Source organism: Ranitomeya variabilis, chromosome 7, assembly GCF_051348905.1.
Source record: "Ranitomeya variabilis isolate aRanVar5 chromosome 7, aRanVar5.hap1, whole genome shotgun sequence".
Classification (NCBI taxonomy): domain Eukaryota; kingdom Metazoa; phylum Chordata; class Amphibia; order Anura; family Dendrobatidae; genus Ranitomeya; species Ranitomeya variabilis.
Genome location: NC_135238.1, coordinates 210631964 through 210653881, shown reverse-complemented (window position 1 = coordinate 210653881; position 21918 = coordinate 210631964). Strand labels below are relative to the sequence as shown.

The window sequence follows — 21918 nt, the reverse complement described above, 5'->3', positions numbered from 1 at the left end:
AACTACGTAACTATACAGTAAGTGTAAATTTAGGGAATTTTTTTACGTCTTCAGCCCCATGCAAATTTTTTTTATTGCTTTATTTATGTCGTTCCTACAACACCTCCTTGACAAATGCTAAATAAAAAGTCTGATTGCTACTAACCACCATTTTGAAAAGTGAAAGGGATTGTCTTCTACTCATTCAACCCCATTAAGAATCTGTAAACATGTGCATTGGTGTAGTATATACAATAATTGCCTCATGCTACAAAAGGGGGCTTCAAAATTACTATATTTGGTCATTTTGGAAATGTAACAGGGTTGTCCCACCTAAACTTATATGATAAGTCCCGAACACTTTTTTTTTTATCAAATTCAATGAAAAGCCTTCAATATGCTTATCATAAGTAAAACAGTCACTTGGTTGATGCGTTTTTGACCTATGGGGTCCATCCTTACACATAGCACAAGTGAAAGTGATGGTGCTTTTTCCCTTCTTTTTAGATAGCTTCTCTAGAACATCTGTTCTTCCCACAAAACAGGTGACGAGTTTGTGATTGCTGGGGTTTGACTCCTGAAATTACCACCGAAAACATGGCTTTATAGTTCTCTATTTGAGTGAAGCGATGGCTGAGCATGAGCACCGCTCCGATGGTTGAGCATGAGGACCACTCCGATGGTTGACCATGAGGACCACTCCGATGGTTGAGCACGAGGACCACTCCGATGGTCGAGCATCAGCACTACTCTAGTTTATTGTCAATGGAACTGGGGACTCCAGAGCTTTTTTTTTCTTGGTGGTAGTCCCAGCAGTCAAATCCCCAGAGTCAAATCATCAACTTTTCATCTATTCTGTGGATAGCTAATAAGTTGCTATGGTCGGCAAATGTTTAATGAAAACGGATTGTACAAAGATGACTAACCCTTTAAAAACTATGGTTACTTCACTTCCCAAAATATATGAGTAAACTAGGAAGAAGATCTTGTAGCTGGAAAGATCATGGCATATGAGTTTGGTGTTTTGCCCAAATGAGTCACCAACAATAGAAATAGCAAGTAGGTTCATAGCAAAATGGAACAGGCTCCATAGTCCATGTAGGAGATCTAAGAGCACAGATCCTGCTCTCTGACATTTCCATTTTAACAACACCTTCATATATGTCAAATTAGGACACATATACTAAAAAAGGGGTATACGCTGTTTGGGAACATAACCTTCGTGATCCAGAGTAGAAAGCAACTAGAAATTGGACTTTTGCTTAGAAGGGATCAAGGGCTTTTCATGGTCAACTTTTATTTAAACTGTAATACTCTCCTGTCGTCGACAGATGGGACAATCCCTTGACAAATGTATCTTTTAATTTTGATCCAATGCAATTCTTTTATTCTGGCAATCTACAATCCAAAAAGTCTGATAATCCAACATTTGTGCTGAATGCAGAATTTCAGAAGACTGAACAGAAATGACCAATTAGGGCATGTGCACATGACATTTTTTCAAAAATCCTCTCCGAAATTCGCCTAAAAAGTGATAAAGTCTGCAGTCACTCTACGCTGTAACCTATAGCCCAATAACTCCTTTATAGATTGCAGTCCCTATCTTTACAAGTGAATTTTTCTGCATTTTCTAATAATCTAGAATAATCTGGTACTTTCCAAATCCAATTGAAACCAGATTAAAGCTATGATCAAAAGTCACAATGATGAACCGAAGAGCTGGCTGTCAGTCAGTGCTGGAGGTGCGGTTACAGCTGCCACTATGTACTGAACGGTAACTGAAGCCGCGCCGGTCGCACCTCTATGACTGAAAGCCGGAAGCCGCCAGGAGGAATAAAGTTCATTTCCATTTCAGACGGCTGCACAATTTCAGAATGCTATTAAACCTGCAGGTTGTTGGGTTTTTTTTGTGATGCAGCTAAATTATTATTATTATTTATTATTATAGCGCCATTTATTCCATGGCACTTTACATGTGTGTGAATGATTCCTCCTCTCAATATATTGACAGTGTAACCAAATGCGAAAATACCAAACATTTCATCTGAAAAGAGAATGTTTCACTATGGATTGGGACAGCGGCCAGATAACGACCACACTATGGGTGAGTAATGCGAGAAGATCCTCATTGTGTCTGAGCTGCTCTTCTAAGCAAATAGTTCTTCATGTTCTCAGAGACAATGTACAGAAGAGCAGGTTCCGACATGCTCCAAGGAAATGCCTCTCTAGCATTACACAAAAGATCAGTGTCTCTACACCCTCTACGCTCAAACAAATTCCTCTGCTCAGTTTCTTTTCACATAATTTTGTTCCATGCCTTTATTGTTGTGCTGGGCTGTTTATATTCGACCCTTGTAGCCTTTTTAGGAGGTGTAAAGAGCTTCCAAATTTTACATCTTGTATTTCTTAACAAAGTGCAAATGCTACCGCAGTTTATAATGTCCACTATTATGGTGGGACAAGACCAACCACCTAATGTGTATGGGGGGACTCCTTAACAGACAATGTACGGGGAGAGAAGGGTCACTTGAGCAGCTTCATTGTAAATCTTTATGTTTTTAGGGTAGATAAGTTGTTGCCAAAAATGTCTCGTAGCAGCAAGAAGGGGATGTCTCATCTAAAACTGCAAAGAGCTTGTAAAAACAAGTACATTTGCAAGTTAAAATCCACTATATTCTCAAGAAAGGAGGGATTTTTAATTTAAGAGTTTGCAGTCGCTGCCTTGGTTACCGGCCACTTCTGCAGTGTAGCGGAAGTGTATGGTTTCATTGACAAGGAGGGCTCACTTACAAATTCTTTACTGTACGGCATGCAATACTACACTGAAGCTAGCCAGACCCAGTGATCAGGCCAGCTGCAGTGCCCGTGGGCTGCTCCAAAACCGCTTCTGCTTGCATTATGTGAGAGAGCTCGGTGCAGGCCAATGGTGCAACCATGTCATTGATCTAACATGACAATCTTCAGAAACCCAAAAGCCAGGAAGCAAAACAATGGTGTGGTCCTGAACAAAGAGCATGAGAATAGTCCTCTTAATAGTGTGGTCCTGAACAAAGGGCATGAGAATAGTCCTCTTAATAGTGTGGTCCTGAACAAAGAGCATGAGAATAGTCCTCTTAATGGTGTGGTCCTGAACAAAGAGCATGAGAATAGTCCTCTTAATAGTGTGGTCCTGAACAAAGGGCATGAGAATAGTCCTCTTAATAGTGTGGTCCTGAACAAAGGGCATGAGAATAGTCCTCTTAATAGTGTGGTCCTGAACACAGGGCATGGGAATAGTCCTCTTACTAGTGTGGTCCTGAACAAAGGGCATGAGAATAGTCCTCTTTATGGTGTGGTCCTGAACAAAGGGCATGAGTATAGTCCTCTTAATGGTGTGGTCCTGAACAAAGGGCATGAGAATAGTCCTCTTAATGGTGTGGTCCTGAACAAAGGGCATGAGAATAGTCCTCTTAATGGTGTGGTCCTGAACAAAGGGCATGAGAATAGTCCTCTTAGCTGGCCATACACATACGATGGCTCACAGATGAGCGCTCGTTTGGCTGTCAGCTACCTCTCTCAATTCCCCAATGCACATGAACATTCAGGTCTGCTGAAGGGCCATATTCTTTCAATGGGTAGAGTGGAAAAAGCAGCTGCCTAAAGGCTCTGGCGGCAGCTTATCCCTTGAAGAATAAATAATCGGGCATTGAAAATTGAGCTGACCGTTCCTTATCTCCCCCAACATCATCTATTGGGGAAGAGGCCCACATACACATTAGACTGTTGTCCACTCCTGCCAATATCCGCAAGGTGGGCCGACTTTAGTCTAATGTGTTTGGGGGCCATTACCTCCCATTCCCCACTGACTGTAGGAGAGGTCCTCAGTATGAGATCTGTGGGCGCCTGACACCCGGCACCCCCACCGATCAGTTAAAATCCACTCCAGCGGCAATCAGGTAAGTACCAAGGAGCCCCGTACATCGCCGAGGGGCCGCTGCCCGGTATTTTATCTCTCATCAGTTGTAACGTCCTGGAAAACACCTATAACTGCATTATTGACAAACAATTAGTGAATAGGCCCAATGGTCATAAAAAGGGCCATAATGGAGAAATAATGAGCGCACCTTTCCACCCATATATCAAAACCCAGCTCCATGAAGTAAGGCCAACAATTTGTATTGTATGTCCTCTTATCCCCACTAAACACGTGAAATTCACATGAAATGAAAGCTGAGCTCTAATGAGTTCCCGTGGGCAACAAAGACGCAGTTTATCTTTTACACAATGACGTAAATGTGCCTCATTGGGCATATTTGTTTTTTTAAAGCTGTCTTTGTTGTTCTTAGCAACCAATCAGAGCTCAACTTTCATTATTTAAACTGCTGTGGTAAAATAAAAGCTGTGCTCTGATTGGTTGCTATGGGCAACAAAGACTTTTTTTGTCTTTTAACTCTTTGGACAGGCTGTAATGTTGTATTTATTATCAGAGAACATGAATTTAGCTGAGCAGTGTCGCTCAATGTGACAAGTTGTGCTTATAACACAAAAACGAATTCTAATATTGTGCGTACATGAGTTTTTATATCATAAATATGGAACTAATATAACATTCTTTCTTTATAAGATTTTAATGGAGCATTTCATGTAAAGTGAAGTGTAACGAGTCCTTTTAGATAATTACACATAAAACTCTGATTTTACAACTATTGTGTGAGTTCATTTTATGAGGTTTTGCCTCCAGTCTCCAGAATGGACGTGTACTGCAAGTATTAGCCTGTCTGCGGCCTCATATATAAAGGTTTCTGCATTCAGTAAGGTCTAGTGATGAGTGAACGTGCTGGGATAAGGTGTTATCTGTGCATGCTCTGGTCCAAACGAGTGTCTTCGGCGTGCTCGAATATTATGTTCGAGTCCTCACCTCTGCATGTCTCATAGCTGTTAGACAGCAGCAACACATGCAGGGATTGTCTGCATGTTAGTAAATCCCTGCATGCGTTGTGGCTGTCTAACAGCCGCGAGGACTCAAACATATTTTTCAAGCACGTTGAAGTCACTCGGTTAGCACCCGAGCATGCTCAGATAACACCTTATCCAAGCACACTCGCTCATCACTTGTAAGGATCATTTTACTCATTGCTCTGCCCGTAAATAAGAGCCAATTGACACTAAAAGAATAACTGCTCGTCTTCTTCATCTTAGGACTCGTGGACATTGTCATATTTTCGTTCCGAGTCCGATCCGACAAAATTCAGATCGCCTTTGGCCATGCAGGTCAATGAGTGCGTGGGAAACATCAGACTGCACTCGGATGACATCTGAGCGCAGTCTGATTTCCGCTGCCTCACTCAGTGGCCAAGATGGAAACAGATCGCACTATGCTGACACTCTGATCAGAGTGTGATTTGCATAATCAGATTAGAGAATATACGCCGTCTGCACTTGCCCTTATGCGATGCAATAAGCGAAGCAATAAGCGTAAAATTGATTTTGTTTTTTTTTTCCATTTTTACGAAACTCTTTACATAGTTGTTAACAGCACCATTAGTTTTTACATGGGACTGCAGACTAGAGATGAGCAAATTAAGGCGCAGGACCCTGGTCCCAGTAGTCAGGTCAGTACTCCGTGGTTGATGGAGGGAGCCCTGCAAATCATGGTGTCATTGTTGTGTCGTGACAGGCCAAAAAGATATTGTGACAGGCCAGATAATCAAAGCAGGAGCTGGGAATGCTGTCAGGTGGGAGACGATTTGCAGGGCTTTCGTCCAGCAGCCACAAAATACTAATTTAGCTATTAATTCGCTCATTTCTACTGCCGGCCAATAATAATTTTAAGGTCACAAGATATGATCAGTTATAATCAACTTGAACGGAATCTGGCACTAAATGACATTGCAAACCAAGCACAGGTACTCATTACTAGCTGCTTTTTTTCCATCTATCTCTGCCCTTATCTTCCTTGATTGATGGCTCTGGTCTTATAGGAGACATAAAAAAAAAACAGAGATAGATGGAAAACAAGAGGTGGGAAGGTGCACTGAACTACCAAGCCAAGGGTGCGCCGAGCGCCTGTGCTTGGTTTGAACAGTCATTTTGTGCTGACAGTCTACCTTTAATTATTGCTGATTGTTCACTAACCGATCATCTCTCGCAGTAACAAGTTTACTAACTGAAAAGTAAAGTGCACTGTGTATAGTTTCAAAGTTTTTTTTAAGTTTTGTAATAACTTCAAGGGTTTCCCCATATATAACTTTTATGAAAAGTCAATCAAATGCGCCATTTATGGTAATTCCTACCCGTAGGTCCAAAACACCCTCAAGTATGGAAAATCTCTCTTTTTTTTTTTTTTTTAGTCTTGATAGAGTACCATTGAAATTAAGTTATGGAAACCTCACCAGTTGTCTTAACATGTATTCTTCTGGATTGAGGGGTGACAATTAAAAGGAGACTCTTCTCTACTGAAAATAAGACAGTGATTTTTTTTTAAATCTTTTTTAAACTGGGAGAAGTATCGGCTGCCGGACCAGAAATGATTTCACCTTTCTGATACATCTGATTGATATACCGTAATAGTTAACTGTGGGGAGACAAATGAATCTGAAGTTTAGATTGGGGGACATTTATCAAATTGGTCCCAAGGAAAAGTGTAGAAGCTACCCCCGGCAACCAATTAGATCTCCAATTTTCTGGGGGCTTCAGAAACATTAGCTGTAATCTGGTTTCTCTGAGCAATTGCTCCGATTCTGTTTCGGTTGGCTTTTGATGGAGATCGTCCATGATGTCTTGGCTACTTCCCTTGTAAGACATAAAGGTCATCTTTTCCAAAACGTATCCTCTTAGTTAAAGGTTGTCTGAACATATGATATTTATACTCCGACACCAGACAACCCCACATATCAGCTGTTACTAGGAATGGCCATATGTAATCATTGAACAGCTTGGCTCTGGTCAATATGTATTGACTAGCTGTTCTGCAGCACCTTCCTTGTAGACATACAGGTCACCTTTTCCAAAAGGAATTCACTTAAACAGTTTATTAAAGGTGATAAGCTATTCAGCTCTGTTCAACATTTGCATCTGGCCACAGCAGAAGATAATAAGAGCTGATCAATTGTAGTGATGGGTGTCCTCAATATCAAATACTCAAAGAAGCCATTACATAGCTACGGAACCAGTACAATGAATAGTACATGTAATTCCAATGATTTACAAAAAATTGAAGCAGCTCTAACTCATGTCACTGTTTGTGTATACAGCTCCTTTGTAGTCCTTTTTTTTTCCTCCGCGTATTCCAATTCTGTGGTTTTTATGTTACTCCACCTCTTCTAACCCTCTTCCATTGCAGGTACAGTAAGTTAGCAAAAAAGATAACAGTAGGCAATGGAGTACTACATCATTAAGGATCAGACTAATCAGGGTTTGTTTGTAGTCTGTAACTATGGGTACTTAAATGAAGACTATTTGTAGAGTTGTAAAAATGGGAAATCTGTCACCAGGTCTTCGCTGCCCCATCTGACAGGCGTATAATGTAGGTGCAGAGACCCTGATTCCAGTATGGTGTTACTTACTGGGTCGCATGCTGTCATTTTGATAAATTCATTGTTTCACCTGATACAGATTTTCCTGTTCTCTGAATACTGAGCTCTGTATAACCTGACCACACCACTGATTGACAGATTTCTGTGTAGACTGAGCAGAGACAGAAAACATCCAGTGATGCAGGGTGGGGAAGGGGTAGACAAATCTACTATATAATTGTCTAAGGGATACTTCCGTCTGCCTGTCTGTCTGTCCCGGAAATCCCACGTCGCTGATTGGTCTCCCCAGCTGTCTGTCCTGACTGCCGTGACCAATCAGCGATGAGCACGGTCCGATAAGTCCCTCCCTACTCCCGTCCAGTCAGTGCCCGGCGCCCGCTCCATACTCCCGTCCAGTCAGTGCTCACACAGGGTTAAAGCCAGCGTTAACAGACCGCGTTATGCCGAGGGTAACGCACTCCGTTACCGCTGCTATTAACCCTGTGTGTCCCAAACTTTTTACTATTGATGCTGCCTATGCAGCATCAATAGTAAAAAGATGTAATGTTAAAAATAATAAAAAAACAAAAAACCTGCTATTCTCACCTTCCGTAGTCCGCCAAGGCGCACGCGGCTGCCGCTGGCTTCCGTTCCCAGAGATGCATTGCGAAATTACACAGAAGACTTAGCGGTCTCACAAGACTGCTAAGTCATCTGGGTAATTTTGCAATGCATCCTGGAAAAGGAAGATGGCGGCAGCCGTGCGCGCATCAGCACAGCTTCGCTGGATCCCGGAGAGTGAGTGTATAACAATTTTTATTTTAAATATTTTTTTTAACAGGGATATGGTGCCCACACTGCTATATACTATGTGGGCTGTGTTATATACCGCGTGGCTGCTATATACTACGTGGCCAGTGTTAGATACTGCGTGGGCTGTGCTATATATAACGTGGCCAGTGTTAAATACTGTTTGGCCTGTCTTATATACTACGTCACCTGTGTTATATACTGCGTGGGCTGTGTTATATAGTACGTGGGCTGTGTTATATACTGCGTGGCCTGTATTAGCGCATCGGGTATTCTACAATATGTATGTATGTATATAGCAGTCACATAGTATATAGCACAGGCCACGTAGTATTTGTCTGCTATATACTACATGGCCTGTGCTATATACTATGTGGCTGCTATATACATACATACATACATAGATATTCTAGAATACCCGATGCATTAGAATCGGGCCACCATCTAGTCTCATCATAATAGACTTCATTGTTGCAGGTTTGTTAGTCCTCTATGTAATAATCTTCGGCTGATAAAAGAATGTTTTATCAAAACTACAGCAAGCAAACCAGTAAGTGACCCATCGCTGGAATCAGGGTCTCTGCCACTACATTGGCTGCTCTCAGGTGACTTAGCAAAAATCTGTTGGCAGAGTCCCTTTAACGTCTATTAATTATTGACCGTAAGAAAAAACATCAACTGTGCAATTCATTCTGCTCGGGAAAAGGTCAGACACCATGATAAACGTATAAACAGAACCTTGAAAATGCAATTTTTTTTAATCCTTTCCCCTTAGTGGGTGTAGGATCTTTTTCATTTCAAGCACTGTTTATTATATTACACCGCTGAATAGGAACAATGAAAGTCCGAAAAGGTGGAATAGGTAATATTTCAAAGTCCGTGCCTTTGTTTGCTATGTTCCAGTCCTATGAAATCAAACATAGTGAAAAGAGCTAATTCTTTCCCTGACATGGCAACATTTCAAGAAGAGCTTAGATTACTGCAAACTGATTTGGAATCTTGAGGGGTTTGGTTCTCAAGGACCTTGTAGACCTCAGAATCCCATAGATCGTCAGCCAGGAGATCATACAGACGTTACATAGGACTCGGGGAGTCTCTGCCAAACATCCTCTAAGATTCAGCAGCCATATATTTGATATATTAGAATCCTAGCTCGCCCCTTTTATGATCGTAACACATGTAAAATGTAGAATAAATCCAAAATGATTACTGGCGGCAAAAGAAACGTATCAATCTCTTCTGGTCCAACCCTTGAATTTTTCTAGCTTGTATGTGATATCCTCAAATCGGGGCCAAAAAATGCACAGCACTAAATTTCTCTTCGTCAAATATGTGAAAATCTCACTCGCGCTTGCCAACTGGCACAGAAAAAAATCCTGGGTTAAACGTAAAGCTGATGCTGAACTCATAGATTCAATAGCTGACATATTTGTCTTAACTTATGTCTGCTATTTTCCCATCTTCTGCCAGAACTCAAATATGCATGAATTAAAGGGGTATTCCCATCTCCAAGATCCTTTCCCAATATGTAGTAGGTGTAATAATAATAAATTATAAATGTAGTGTAGTTTTTCTGATTTGCTATGTCTATTTCCTCATGTGTAGGCATTGCAGGACCTTAGGTATCCATGGTTACGACCACTTGCAACTAGCTAACTGTCACTATATCAGTGGCTGTAACCATGGATACCTAAGGTCCTGTAATGCCTGCACATAAGGAAAGAGACATGGCTAATCAGAAAAACTATACATTTTTAATTTGAGGTATATGCTAATATTTATATATTAAGGAGGTAACTTGATTCCAGGCAGACAGATCTCTGCTCCCTATAGCAATGGCCTTCTCACAAGGAATATTTTTGACCCAAAGGATCTAGGACCACTCCTAAAAAGTATGGGGAAGTGCTGAGAACCACTGTCATACACATTACAAATACACTGACAGCACAATTTACAGTGAGCGAGCGCACTACCGCATATTATACACAAGCAAGCACATTAATCGAAAATATATACAAGCGACCATATTAACAGACAAAATATACACGTGAGCACTACTGCAAATTGTACACAAGCCAGCACATGAGCCCATTAATGGGCAATATATACAAGCGAGTGCACTACTGCACACTGTACACAAACACATTAACGGACTATACAAGTGAGCACATTACCGCACATTACAGCTCTGGCAAAAATTAAGAGACCACCACATCAAAACCCTGTCATGGGCGGCCCAATCTCCAGACCTGAACCCCACTGAAAATCTCTGGAATGTAATCAAGAGGATGATGGATAGTCACAAGCCATCAAACAAAGAAGAACCACTTACATTTTTGCACCAGATGCAGTGTGAAAGACTGGCGGAAAGCATGCCAAGACGCATGAAAGCTGTGATTAAAAATCATGGTTATTCCACAAAATATTGATTTCTGAACTCTTCCTGAGTTAAAACATTAGTATTGTTGTTTCTAAATGATTATGAACTTCTCTTTGCATTATTTGAGGTCTGAAAGCACTGGGGTTTTTTTTTTTAATTTTGACCATTTTTGCTTTTCAGAAAAATCAAACAAAATTTATTGCTTGGAACTTCGGAGACATGTTGTCAGAAGTTTACAGAATAAATGAACAATTTACATTTTACTCAAAAATATACCTATAAAGAGAAAAATCAGACAAACTGAACATTTTGCAGTGGTCTCTTAATTTTTGCCAGAGCTGTATACATGTGAGCATATTACCATATACACGACTGAGTACACTAGCATACACTACGCACACATAAGCATGCTATCACATGTCAGACACAAGTGAGAACATTACTGCATCTTCACATAGCAAGCCTATAACTGCACGCTAGACAAGTACACTAGTGCTCACTAGACAAAAACCGGTATACCAACTTTCACTTTACAAAAATTGTCATATTATCGCAAACTAGCACAATGCCCCACAATAAATATACTGTAAGTCAATGATTTACAGAATATTATAATTAAGTGAGAAAACCGCACATCATATCAATCAGTACATAAGTTAACATATAATATTATCACGTACTCAGGCTTGGACTGGCCCACGGGATAACAGGGGAATCCTCCGGAGGGCCTCTTAGATAAGCAATGCCTGACACAATATACTTGATTCACTATGTACAGACAGAGGCGGCATCTTATTCATTTATCAATCCACCCAGTTGATTGTTATATAAATTTGTGATTGAGGCTAATGTCACATTTGTACAGTATGTAGGTGTGAAGTGGGGCCCTGGAGTTGGTTACTGGTGGGCCCTTGTCACCCAAGTCCGACACTGGGACACAGGTGAGTATGTTGGAGCACACTATAGTCAATATAAGCGAGTGCATAACTGCCTGCTATATACTACAGCTATAGAAACCACCACTAAAAAATACAAACATTTCAGTAATTAGGCCTGCGTACTTCTTACCTTTAGATGCGCATACATCCGCATCCGTCCTGCATACCTATCTTTAACATTGTGTACGCAGGGACATGCATGGTCATGAGTTGTATGCGGATGCGTCCCCGTGCAATGCTTTGATGTGCCCGCCGAACGCAACATGGTGGGCACATCGAAACGCCGCACGAGGACGCATCCGCATACAACACATGACCACGCATGTCCCTGCGTACACAATGTTAAACATAGGTATGCAGGACGGATGCGGATGTATGCGCATCTGAAGGTAAGAATACGCAGCCCTATGCTACGTACATAAACGCTAGTGTGAAACCGGCCTTAGTGAGCGTACCGGACAGAGAAGGTTGTAGGCGCACACTGTAAAATCACAACACAGAACATATTTGCATACTCAAAGAAGTCCAGACACCATGGATTTGCCTGGCTCGTAAATATCTGCAAAGTCAGGAATGTGGAGAACAGATCTATAAAAGTGCACACAGACCCCATTATAACAGCAGGTGCTCTCCATTACAAAGAATATCGGCAGTAAAACACAAGAAGATTTCTCCATTGTGGTAGTAGACTTGTCTGTGACATCACTAAAATATGAAAGAGGTAAAAATCATACATACAAAAATGAGTAGTATGTATGTAAGATGGAAACGTGCCAGTAAGGCAAAATGGATAGGTTCTCAAAACACAATAAATGAAAATAAAGATGAGACTATCATAATAACAGGAGCCCTTTAACAATCCAAAATGTTACTTTCTATACATAATGTTAAAGGGGTTGTCTGGTTCAAATTGAAAAGTCTGCAGTCACTCTCTGCCAACGTCAGTGTAGCGCTTACAAGCTCAATAGGAAAAAGCTTGTAAGCGCTGCAAATTTTAAGCCACCGCTGCTGCCTTGCAGAGCTCTCTGCTTCCTTAGTAAATGAATGATAAAAATGAAATAGAAAGTATGAAATATTGGGTGAAAATAACAAATTGAAACAAATATATTTAACAAGTTAAATATTTTTGCAATTCCTATATTACCAGTATATAATATAATATTATATTAATATTATGATGTAATATATTATTATAATATATTATATATTATTATATATAGTATTATTATATTGTCATTTTATTGTCATTATATATTTATGGGGACATCTCTACAACCTTTATAATGTGCACTTGTAAAACACATTTTTGAAAAATAAATTTGTTCTATTATGTAATTCCAATAAATATCGATATTTTATCTTGATCCTGCTTTCTCCAGTAATTCGTTTGGTATTTATTAAGTTGTAGAACACAAGCAAACAACACGTCATGGGCAAATTTTTTTTTTTTTTTTTTTTTGCACAGGAAGATCCCATTTGATGATAATCCTTCTCTTTTATCTCTCGTCTTTGATTTCTTCACTTGTTACACATGGCAATTACTGTTTAAAACGCTCATTATAATTCAGATTAAAATAATAATTACTCCATGGAAATAACCCTTAAGGCTACAAGACAGGATTTACTGTAGCAGCAACATGAGAGGGTTTAGAAAGTTGCAAAACCAATTAGGGAATCTATCATTCAACGATCTGTCAGTCGAACCAGCAGACGGCTGACCAATAGTTTTGGTGACGGCCATTAATCTTAACTTCCCACCAGTACACACTTTTTGTTTTGTCAAACTTTCATGTGTTTTAAAAAGATGGAGAAAAAGATGAAAAGTTAAAAAAACAAAACAAAGCATCCCGTTACATCTATGTTCTGGTGGACCCCATAAAACTCTCGAAAGAGCCAACCTAAAATCTTATGTCTTTAAGAAGCCTTAGGTACTGCTTACTTTATAGGTTACCTTATAAAGAATAGGAAGAAAAGGAAGAAAAAAAACCGAGAGAAAGTGGTTGTAATCCGTTGTAATCAGAGTCTGGAAAAATGAGGAATTGGAGATAAAAGTTTGGCTACTGACTCAACAACCCAGGTAGTAATCCTGTTAAAGACTTGTGAATGTAGCAAAGCCAACCATGGAACTGATATGAAGATGCAAGGAATTTCTACAGCACCATATTACACTCACAGGTTCGCCTGCCGTAAGGTTTTATTCACACATTAGAATGTTTGATCAGTGTTTCCATGCCAAAAACCAGGAGTGTCTCCAAAACACAGAACAGATGTAAATCTTTCAGTTATAGTTTTTGTCTGTAAGTTCCATTCCTGGTTTTGGCACACAAATTATACCTCTTCACAGGATAGTTAATAACTACTAGGTCGGTGTGGGCCCCAACCTATCTTCGTCAGTCCATAGACTTTGAATGGAATGGCCATGCAAATGGACGACCACTCAAACTAAGAACATGGGACTCCCATTCTGGTTATTGGTCGTGGTCTCAACAGTTGGACCACCATCCGAGCAGTTATTATCTATACAGTGAAAGGGTGAGTACGTGGTATTACTGGAGTAGTCCCAAGGACAGGTGCAGGCGACCCGTCTGAGAGATGACATTGATACATGAGATACATGAGAGATGTATTCTCTCATCCAAGATAATCAGTCCAATTATGCTCCTCATAGTCTGATCAGAGTTTGATTAGAGCATAATCAGAGTGTGATCTGATTCTTTCGGATGGAGAGAAGATGGAAAAAAATGTCTCCATCTTCACCATACTGTGAGGCCGCGGAAATCGAATGTCTTCTGAGTGTAGTCCAATGTTTCTCACGCACTCATTGACTTGCATGGCCAAGTGCGATCCGTGTATCAGGTCAATCAAACTCTGGCATAAAGCGATTTTTTTTCTTCTCTCTGTCTAAGGAAAGAGTCAGACATGTGCACGGCTTCATAGAGTAACATTGGTCCAAGTGCGATCTGATGTTTTGTAGGATCCCACTCGGATAATACTCTCGTCTGCATGAGCTGTAATATTAAAATCTGGTCAAAATAAACCTTCTGATATGTTATAAACAGGAGGGAACATCATACTTGTCTAATATGTAGCATTACATGATGAGCATTAAGACTAATGAGGGAAACTATAGAGAAGGGTCCCTAATTGGGCCTAGGGACAGACAAGGCCTATGACAGATCGTCTGACTATTAGAATATAATATTGGTGGGGTTCCATGTCATGGAGGGCCAACTAATCACCATCAACTTTACTAAGTGCCTTGCTCCTGGACTTTAAGTATGTGAAAATCTGGTCTCAGATTCCATTAAATTACGTGCAACAGTAATGGTCATGTACAAGTTCATCTGAAAGTCATGGAAAGAGCTGATCCTCATCACATTGAAGACAGAAAGATTACAAAGTATCAGGAACTAAACCAACAGTGAGAAGAGAATAGAATCTGGTACGGTAATTGCCCCGTATCAGGGGGCCTGAAGATATGATTTCAATAGATTTTTCTGAACAAGTCATGGTTTTCTTAAGACTTCAGACTTCACTCTCTACGAATATACGTGTTCAGTGGAATTTGCACATTTTTTACACTAAACAGAGAGCACATTTTCTCCACAGTTATTGATGTGACAGCTAGCAGGTCCTGCCAAACCCAACTGAAATACAATCCATCGTCTTGTATTTAAGGATTACTAACCTAAAAACACACTTTTCACATTCAAGGCATTTTTAATTCACCGTCCGGTCTTTGTCTGAACAATACAATGTCTCCTTCAAATCTGTATGCGATATCTATAAAGCCTGACCTCGATGTTGACGGTAATCATCCACCGAACCCAATATTGTGCTTCTTCTTAAGGGGTTTAAAGAAATTAATCTAAGAGAAATAAAACACTAATCATCTGGTAAATCTACAGCTGCCGCCCTAGTAATCCCTGTCCTTGTTGCAGTGGTTATGTGGATGCACGGCTCGTTTTCGCTGCCGGAAAATGAAAATTTCTAACAGGAAATGTCGCCATTGGAGCAGTGGAGAAATTATCAGGTCAGTAATGGCTTTTTTTATTTCATTGCATTTCCTTCTATAAATAGGAGGAGAAGCTAGCTACTTCCCCCAACATTGATGTCCCCATTCAATTCATCTGCGCTCCAAAGCCTATATACTACTATAAGGACCATATTGGCTCTGAAAGGACGATCTCCATGAGTAATACACTCACCGGCCACTTTATTAGGTACACCATGCTAGTAACGGGTTGGACCCCTTTTGCCTTCAGAACTGCCTCAATTCTTCGTGGCATAGATTCAACAAGGTGCTGGAAGCATTCCTCAGAGATTTTGGTCCATATTGACATGATGGCATCACACAGTTGCCGCAGATTTGTCGGCTGCACATCCCAAAGATGCTCCATACAAGGCAGGATGGATCCATGCTTTCATGTTGTTTACGCCAAATTCTGACCCTACCATCCGAATGTCGCAGCAGAAATCGAGACTCATCAGACCAAGCAACGTTTTTCCAATCTTCTACTGTCCAATTTCGATGAGCTTGTACAAATTGTAGCCTCAGTTTCCTGTTCTTAGCTGAAAGGAGTGGTACCCGGTGTGGTCTTCTGCTGCTGTAGCCCATCTGCCTCAAAGTTCGACGCACTGTGCGTTCAGAGATGCTCTTAGGCCTACCTTGGTTGTAACGGGTGGCGATTTGAGTCACTGTTGCCTTTCTATCAGCTCGAACCAGTCTGCCCATTCTCCTCTGACCTCTGGCATCAACAAGGCATTTCCGCCCACAGAACTGCCGCTCACTGGATTTTTTTTCTTTTTCGGACCATTCTCTGTAAACCCTAGAGATGGTTGTGCGTGAAAATCCCAGTAGATCAGCAGTTTCTGAAATACTCAGACCAGCCCTTCTGGCACCAACAACCATGCCACGTTCAAAGGCACTCAAATCACCTTTCTTCCCCATACTGATGCTCGGTTTGAACTGCAGGAGATTGTCTTGACCATGTCTACATGCCTAAATGCACTGAGTTGCCGCCATGTGATTGGCTGATTAGAAATTAAGTGTTAACAAGAAATTGGACAGGTGTACCTAATAAAGTGGCCAGTGAGTGTACAGGTCGTATTACAGCTCTTGCATCTCCTCCAAGGAACAAATCACTCCATGATTTCAGCTCTGAAGTTCCTTTAGGATCCAGGATGGAAAAACCTCTATTCTTTTTAGTTAGGGCATCATTGGCTCTTTAGGAAGAAGGGTAGGCAGCACTAAAAGGGGCAAAGTGATCAGCCAGTAGACGGCCATAATGGAAGTAATAATGACCAAAAAAGAGTCATATAATCTGCTTAGTGAGGTGGTATAAGGTAAAGGTACCAGAAGGTGCCATTTTTGGTCAGAGAACAGATGCAACCCATAATGTGTGCCATAACCCATTTTCCCACCCTCGCCACATGCACTCACTGGCTTTGGTCATGGCAACAGTGGATATGTCTCTATAGAGCAGCATAGCCGAGAGATGTCACCTGGGAGGAAATTATGTCACTAAGGATCCAGCCAAAAGTGAGGATTCAGATGGCGACTGCAGCAGTGGGAGCACAAAATGTATGGAAGAATAAGGAGTCTCCTTCCTCTGCTCCTTGAGTAGGGAGATCTCCTGTGTGACTCATAAGGACCAACAGACTGTAAATAGCTGAGATCATTGTCGTTAATAGTAATGCTTGTAATTATGAACGTGCCTCTTTTAGTCCTTTACTAAATTGTAGCTCAAACTCCGACCCATAAAAGAAGCTGCACAGACCAAATAGAGTTTTCGACTGCACCACAGAAGTTAGCGAAGTCTGCAGCAAAGTCCAACCTTCGTCATTAATGGGTGCCAAGTGCCAATTTCTACAGCGCTACAATGTGACCAGTGTCTGTACCAGTGGATGGAGAATGTAAAATTGCGCAGTAAAGATTTGTGCGCCAACCTCTGACCTTCATCGACAGACCGCCTGGCTTCTTTAACTGTCCGTCAAAGTGAAGGTCGTATTGACTTTTGACTCACATACAGTGAATCCACCTACAGTAAACACTTGCTAATATTGTCACATATAGTCCATTACTTTCCAAGCAAATTCATAAACCGCCCAGATGTCACGAGCCGTAGAAATACATCTGCAACTCATGTCTGCGGGGCTGTCCATCTCCCACCACTGTGCAACAGCAAAACCACAAGAAAGGAGAATTCAACAGAAAAGCAGATGTGAACATCTAGTGGTGGGAGAGAAGATTCGGGGGAAGGAGAGTCAAGATGAGTAATATGTTCTCATATGGTTAATCTCCGATAAATGCCGCCAAAATAAATGTGAATACGTAACAGGGGATTTCTGGGCGAAACATAAAGAATGAACATTCACCATTATAGAAAAAATGTGTCATCGTCGAGGGAACTTGATTTAAAGACGAGCTGTCACTTGCCAAAATTATGTGATATTTTTACCCGGTATAAATGCTACTGTTCTTCTGAATCTGATGCTTGGTTTTTTTTTTAATTCCTGTGCTTCTCCAGTCCTGACGTATGACCTTCTCTTCTATAGACTGATATTTGCAATAGATTAGTCCCGTACACTACTCTGCTGCCTGTGCACACTTAGCGCAATCCTCCACAAAGTTATAGCAATACATTGAAATCCAGGAATCAAAGCACCAGACATCCTCCTTTTGGTAGTACAGAAAAATCACAACGTTTCGGCTGCACAGGGCCTTTATCAAGCCATAAAATAATGAATATCTCTCTTTTTTATGGCTTGATAAAGGCACTGCGCGGCCGAAAGGTTGTGATTTTTCTGTACTAATTAAGTTACCAAAAGGAGGATGTCAGGTGCTCTGGTTCTTGGATTTCTCCTCTTCCAGCCTTGTTGTCCAAGTGGGTGTGAGGTTCTCAAGATGACACCCACAGAGAAAAGTTGAGGATCACGCCCACTTGGATAACTAGATTTAAATACAAGTGGGGGGATTACATCTCAGGAACCGAAAGGCCTAGGAACAAAAGAAAAACAGCCCAAGATTCAGGAGAACGTTTACATCACATTCAAACAATTACATATTTATGGCACGTGACAGATCCACTGTAAAGGCAATCTATTCTTTGTTATGACATTGGAACTTTTTACACATCGTTTGGATAAATACAGGACTCCAGGGATATAAACCTTTGCAGCCTCAGGTACGTGAACACTTCTGCAAATGTTTATGTATAGGACGATACCATACCACGTTGCATGCTTAATCAGACGCCATAAGTCAGAGCTATTCTCCCCTAAATTCATTGTTTCTAGTGGAGACCAGAGTTCTTATCAGGGAGATTTATCATTGTCATTTAAACCACTTTTTTGTATGTGCTTTGTCGTAATATGTGCTAATTTTATAAAACTGTCACATTGCAAGTAATAGATTTCATTCAGTTTAAAGCCACTAATTTGTAACTAATTGTGTAGCAGATTTTACACCATCTGCATAGCGGAATGGCTTTCCTGAAAAAAACACTCCTGATCTTAAAATAAAAGGCATGGAGAAAAAGCAGGAAAAAGTGGCAAAAAAGCACTATAAACATTAAAATATGTAAAAAAAAATTGGCAGAAGAGAATTCCCAACAATTTGTGAACCAGGTTCTAAGAATTTATGCAATTTTTTTTTTACATCTATGATGATTTTCTTCCTCGTTGGCTGTAAATTAAATTATCACCTTACATAAATGACATAAGGTGTCGGGTTTTGCATTCAGCAACAAGGAACAGTCCAAAGAACACAATCTCCCAGACCCTGACCTTTACCCAACTAGGAGCTGGAAGTCCAGATATTATCATTCTTGTATAAACGGACACCACCAATCTCTAAGATAATACTAATGCCCTTTAAATACAGTGTATGAAGTTAATCAGGAGCAAATCGGGGCACAGGCGTGATAATAGGGATGGCTAAGGATGGGGACGGATGAAAAAAAGGAAGGAAAAGTATAAAGCATGGGCAACTTTTCTTCTCTTTACTATCCACTCCTTGCTTCAGCTAAAAAATAAACGCATCAAAAACTGCGAGTGTGATTAGAGCTTTAAACGGACTCCATGTACTAGAGATGAGAGGAAAGATCTGCATTATTAGAGTCAGACCGGATCTTCGCTACTAGGAAGCTCATGGTCGAGAACAGGGATTTTGCAAATGACGATGAATCTATATAAAAGGTTTCACAACCCCTTTAGCACAAAGAATGTTAGTAATCTGCAGGACTACACGTTATCTGCAATAATTTAGATATTCAGAGATTCTGGACGAACATTCAGTTATTTCCAGCAGAATCAGAAAATCAGGTGAAAGTGAAATATTGCAGCAGAACTCCGCACTGACATCTTTTCCCTAGTTTTCTGCGTACGATTTGCAGCTATGGGTATATTTTCCTGAGATGAAGCTTGCACAACAAGGTCAGAAGTCCATGGTCTGATTTACACGGATTTGCTTGTTAGCACTTTCCGATGATTCTTACCCTGTAGGCGGCAGGGAAGCGTCCTGACTGGAGTTTTCAGACCAAGATCCTGAATCGTCCATTCCCCAGCAGTGTCCCTTGGGTGCTGAGAAGAGTCGTCCTTATTTCAGCAGCTGTGTAACAAAATAATGGGATAAGTATCGGCTCCAAATCACCCAAAAAAACCCTCTTTACCAACATAAGCATGTCCCCTTTCCTCCCCCTGACCCTTCATCATGTCTCCATTGTGTGTCCTCTTGCATCTCACCTTCCATGATTTCCTCTTCTCATTACCAGTCTTCAGTAGTACACCCAATGTTATATCCTATCACTCCGTCCTCCTGTCAGCCCCTCCTTGTGTTTCATCCCTCCTTCTCGTGTCACACCTTATTATCTTATCATTTCCCCTATATACAATTATCTTACCATTGTCTTTTGTCACCTCATTATCCTATCACTCATTTAATACTATGGTATTCCTCTTCATCTTGTTTTACCCTCTAGACTTTCACATCACCTCCTCTATCAGGATTTTTTTTTCCTTTTTAAATCTACCATACTGTTCCAGACATGTGTGCTCTATTATTTAACAAATGGGTGGTGCTCAAAGGCTAATAATACAGAGCAGCCTAAATACACATCCGAGACGATCTATGAACCCCATCCCCTCGGAAAACAACATCAAAAGAAGCATTAAATAAAAAGTTCTATATATCTGGAGCCGTATTAAAATTTATAGAAAAAAAGCAGAATACTCAGGATAGCAGAATGAATAAAATAAGAAAGTAAGAGCAAAAACTGGTCACTTCTGAACTAGTGACAGGTACTTCTGAACTAGTGACAGGTTCTCCTGAAGCCAGCCTTCATCGTATTACCTCTATGTTTTCATGTCACCCTCTTGTTATTATGAGAAACTCATGTAAACCTTCAGCATTACCCCATTTTATCTTCGTGCCCTTCCCTTATCAGCATATCCCCCCATTAACGCCATGTTATCCCCTCCTTGTCCTATCACTCACCATAACACCATATCTTCATGTCTTCTTTTGCGTCATGAATCCCCATTATCAGCACAGCATGTCTTATCATCCCCAAACTCAGCATGTCACCATGTCGCCTTTCCACATCATCAGTGTATCCCCTCATGCTCATCATGTCACCCCCTTCTTATTTTACCCACTCTCAACATGTCACTATGTCTTCACCGTGTCACCTCTCCACATCAGTGCACCCCAATCCACAAATTGTAACCCCTTATCATACGCACCCCTCACCATGTCACCATTTTGCTCCACCACATCGTCAGTGTATCCCCCCATCCATATCATGTCACCCCTTCTTATCATATGCACCCCTCACCATTTTGCTTCCCCACATCGTCAGTGTATCCCCCCATCCATATCATGTCACCCCTTCTTATCATACCCACCCCTCACCATTTCCCTTCAAATCATCAGTGTATCCCCCCATCCTCATTGTGTCACCCCTTCTTATCATACCCACCCCTCACCATTTTGCTTCCCCACATCATCAGTGTATCCCCCCATCCTCATCAGGTCACCCCCTTTCCAGCAGGTCTTGGTGTCAGCTGCCCCTGGACTGACACTGACTCACCAGCAGACAGCTCTGACACTGCGCACATGTCTACAGGCAAGTTTGGAAAAATTCCACTATCACATGCAAAATCAGAAGCCTGCTCTTGGCAACAAAAGCTGTCAAACCCCAACTTTCTGCTTGTTCTCAGAACATACCTGGAAAACACATGCATAACACTATCTGAATACGCCATAAGCATGTGAGCTAAAATCAACACCCAGCTGAGCTGTCTGCACTATCATGCT

General features: G+C 41.0%; 1 protein-coding gene across 8 annotated transcripts in view; it reads right to left on the bottom strand.

Annotated features, from left to right (window-relative positions):
* Positions 1-21918, bottom strand: part of COBLL1 (cordon-bleu WH2 repeat protein like 1) — a 116486-nt gene that overhangs the window by 93846 nt on the left and 722 nt on the right. For 6 of the 8 annotated variants that reach the window (XM_077272808.1, XM_077272810.1, XM_077272804.1 and 3 more), the window contains exon 2: positions 20099-20211. In XM_077272808.1, coding sequence (XP_077128923.1) covers positions 20099-20160 — 62 coding nt within the window. In that variant the 5' untranslated portion in view covers positions 20161-20211. Of the gene's footprint in view, positions 1-20098; positions 20212-20345; positions 20439-21918 lie in introns of those variants that run through there. The other 2 variants (XM_077272805.1, XM_077272809.1) reach the window with 2 other exon arrangements.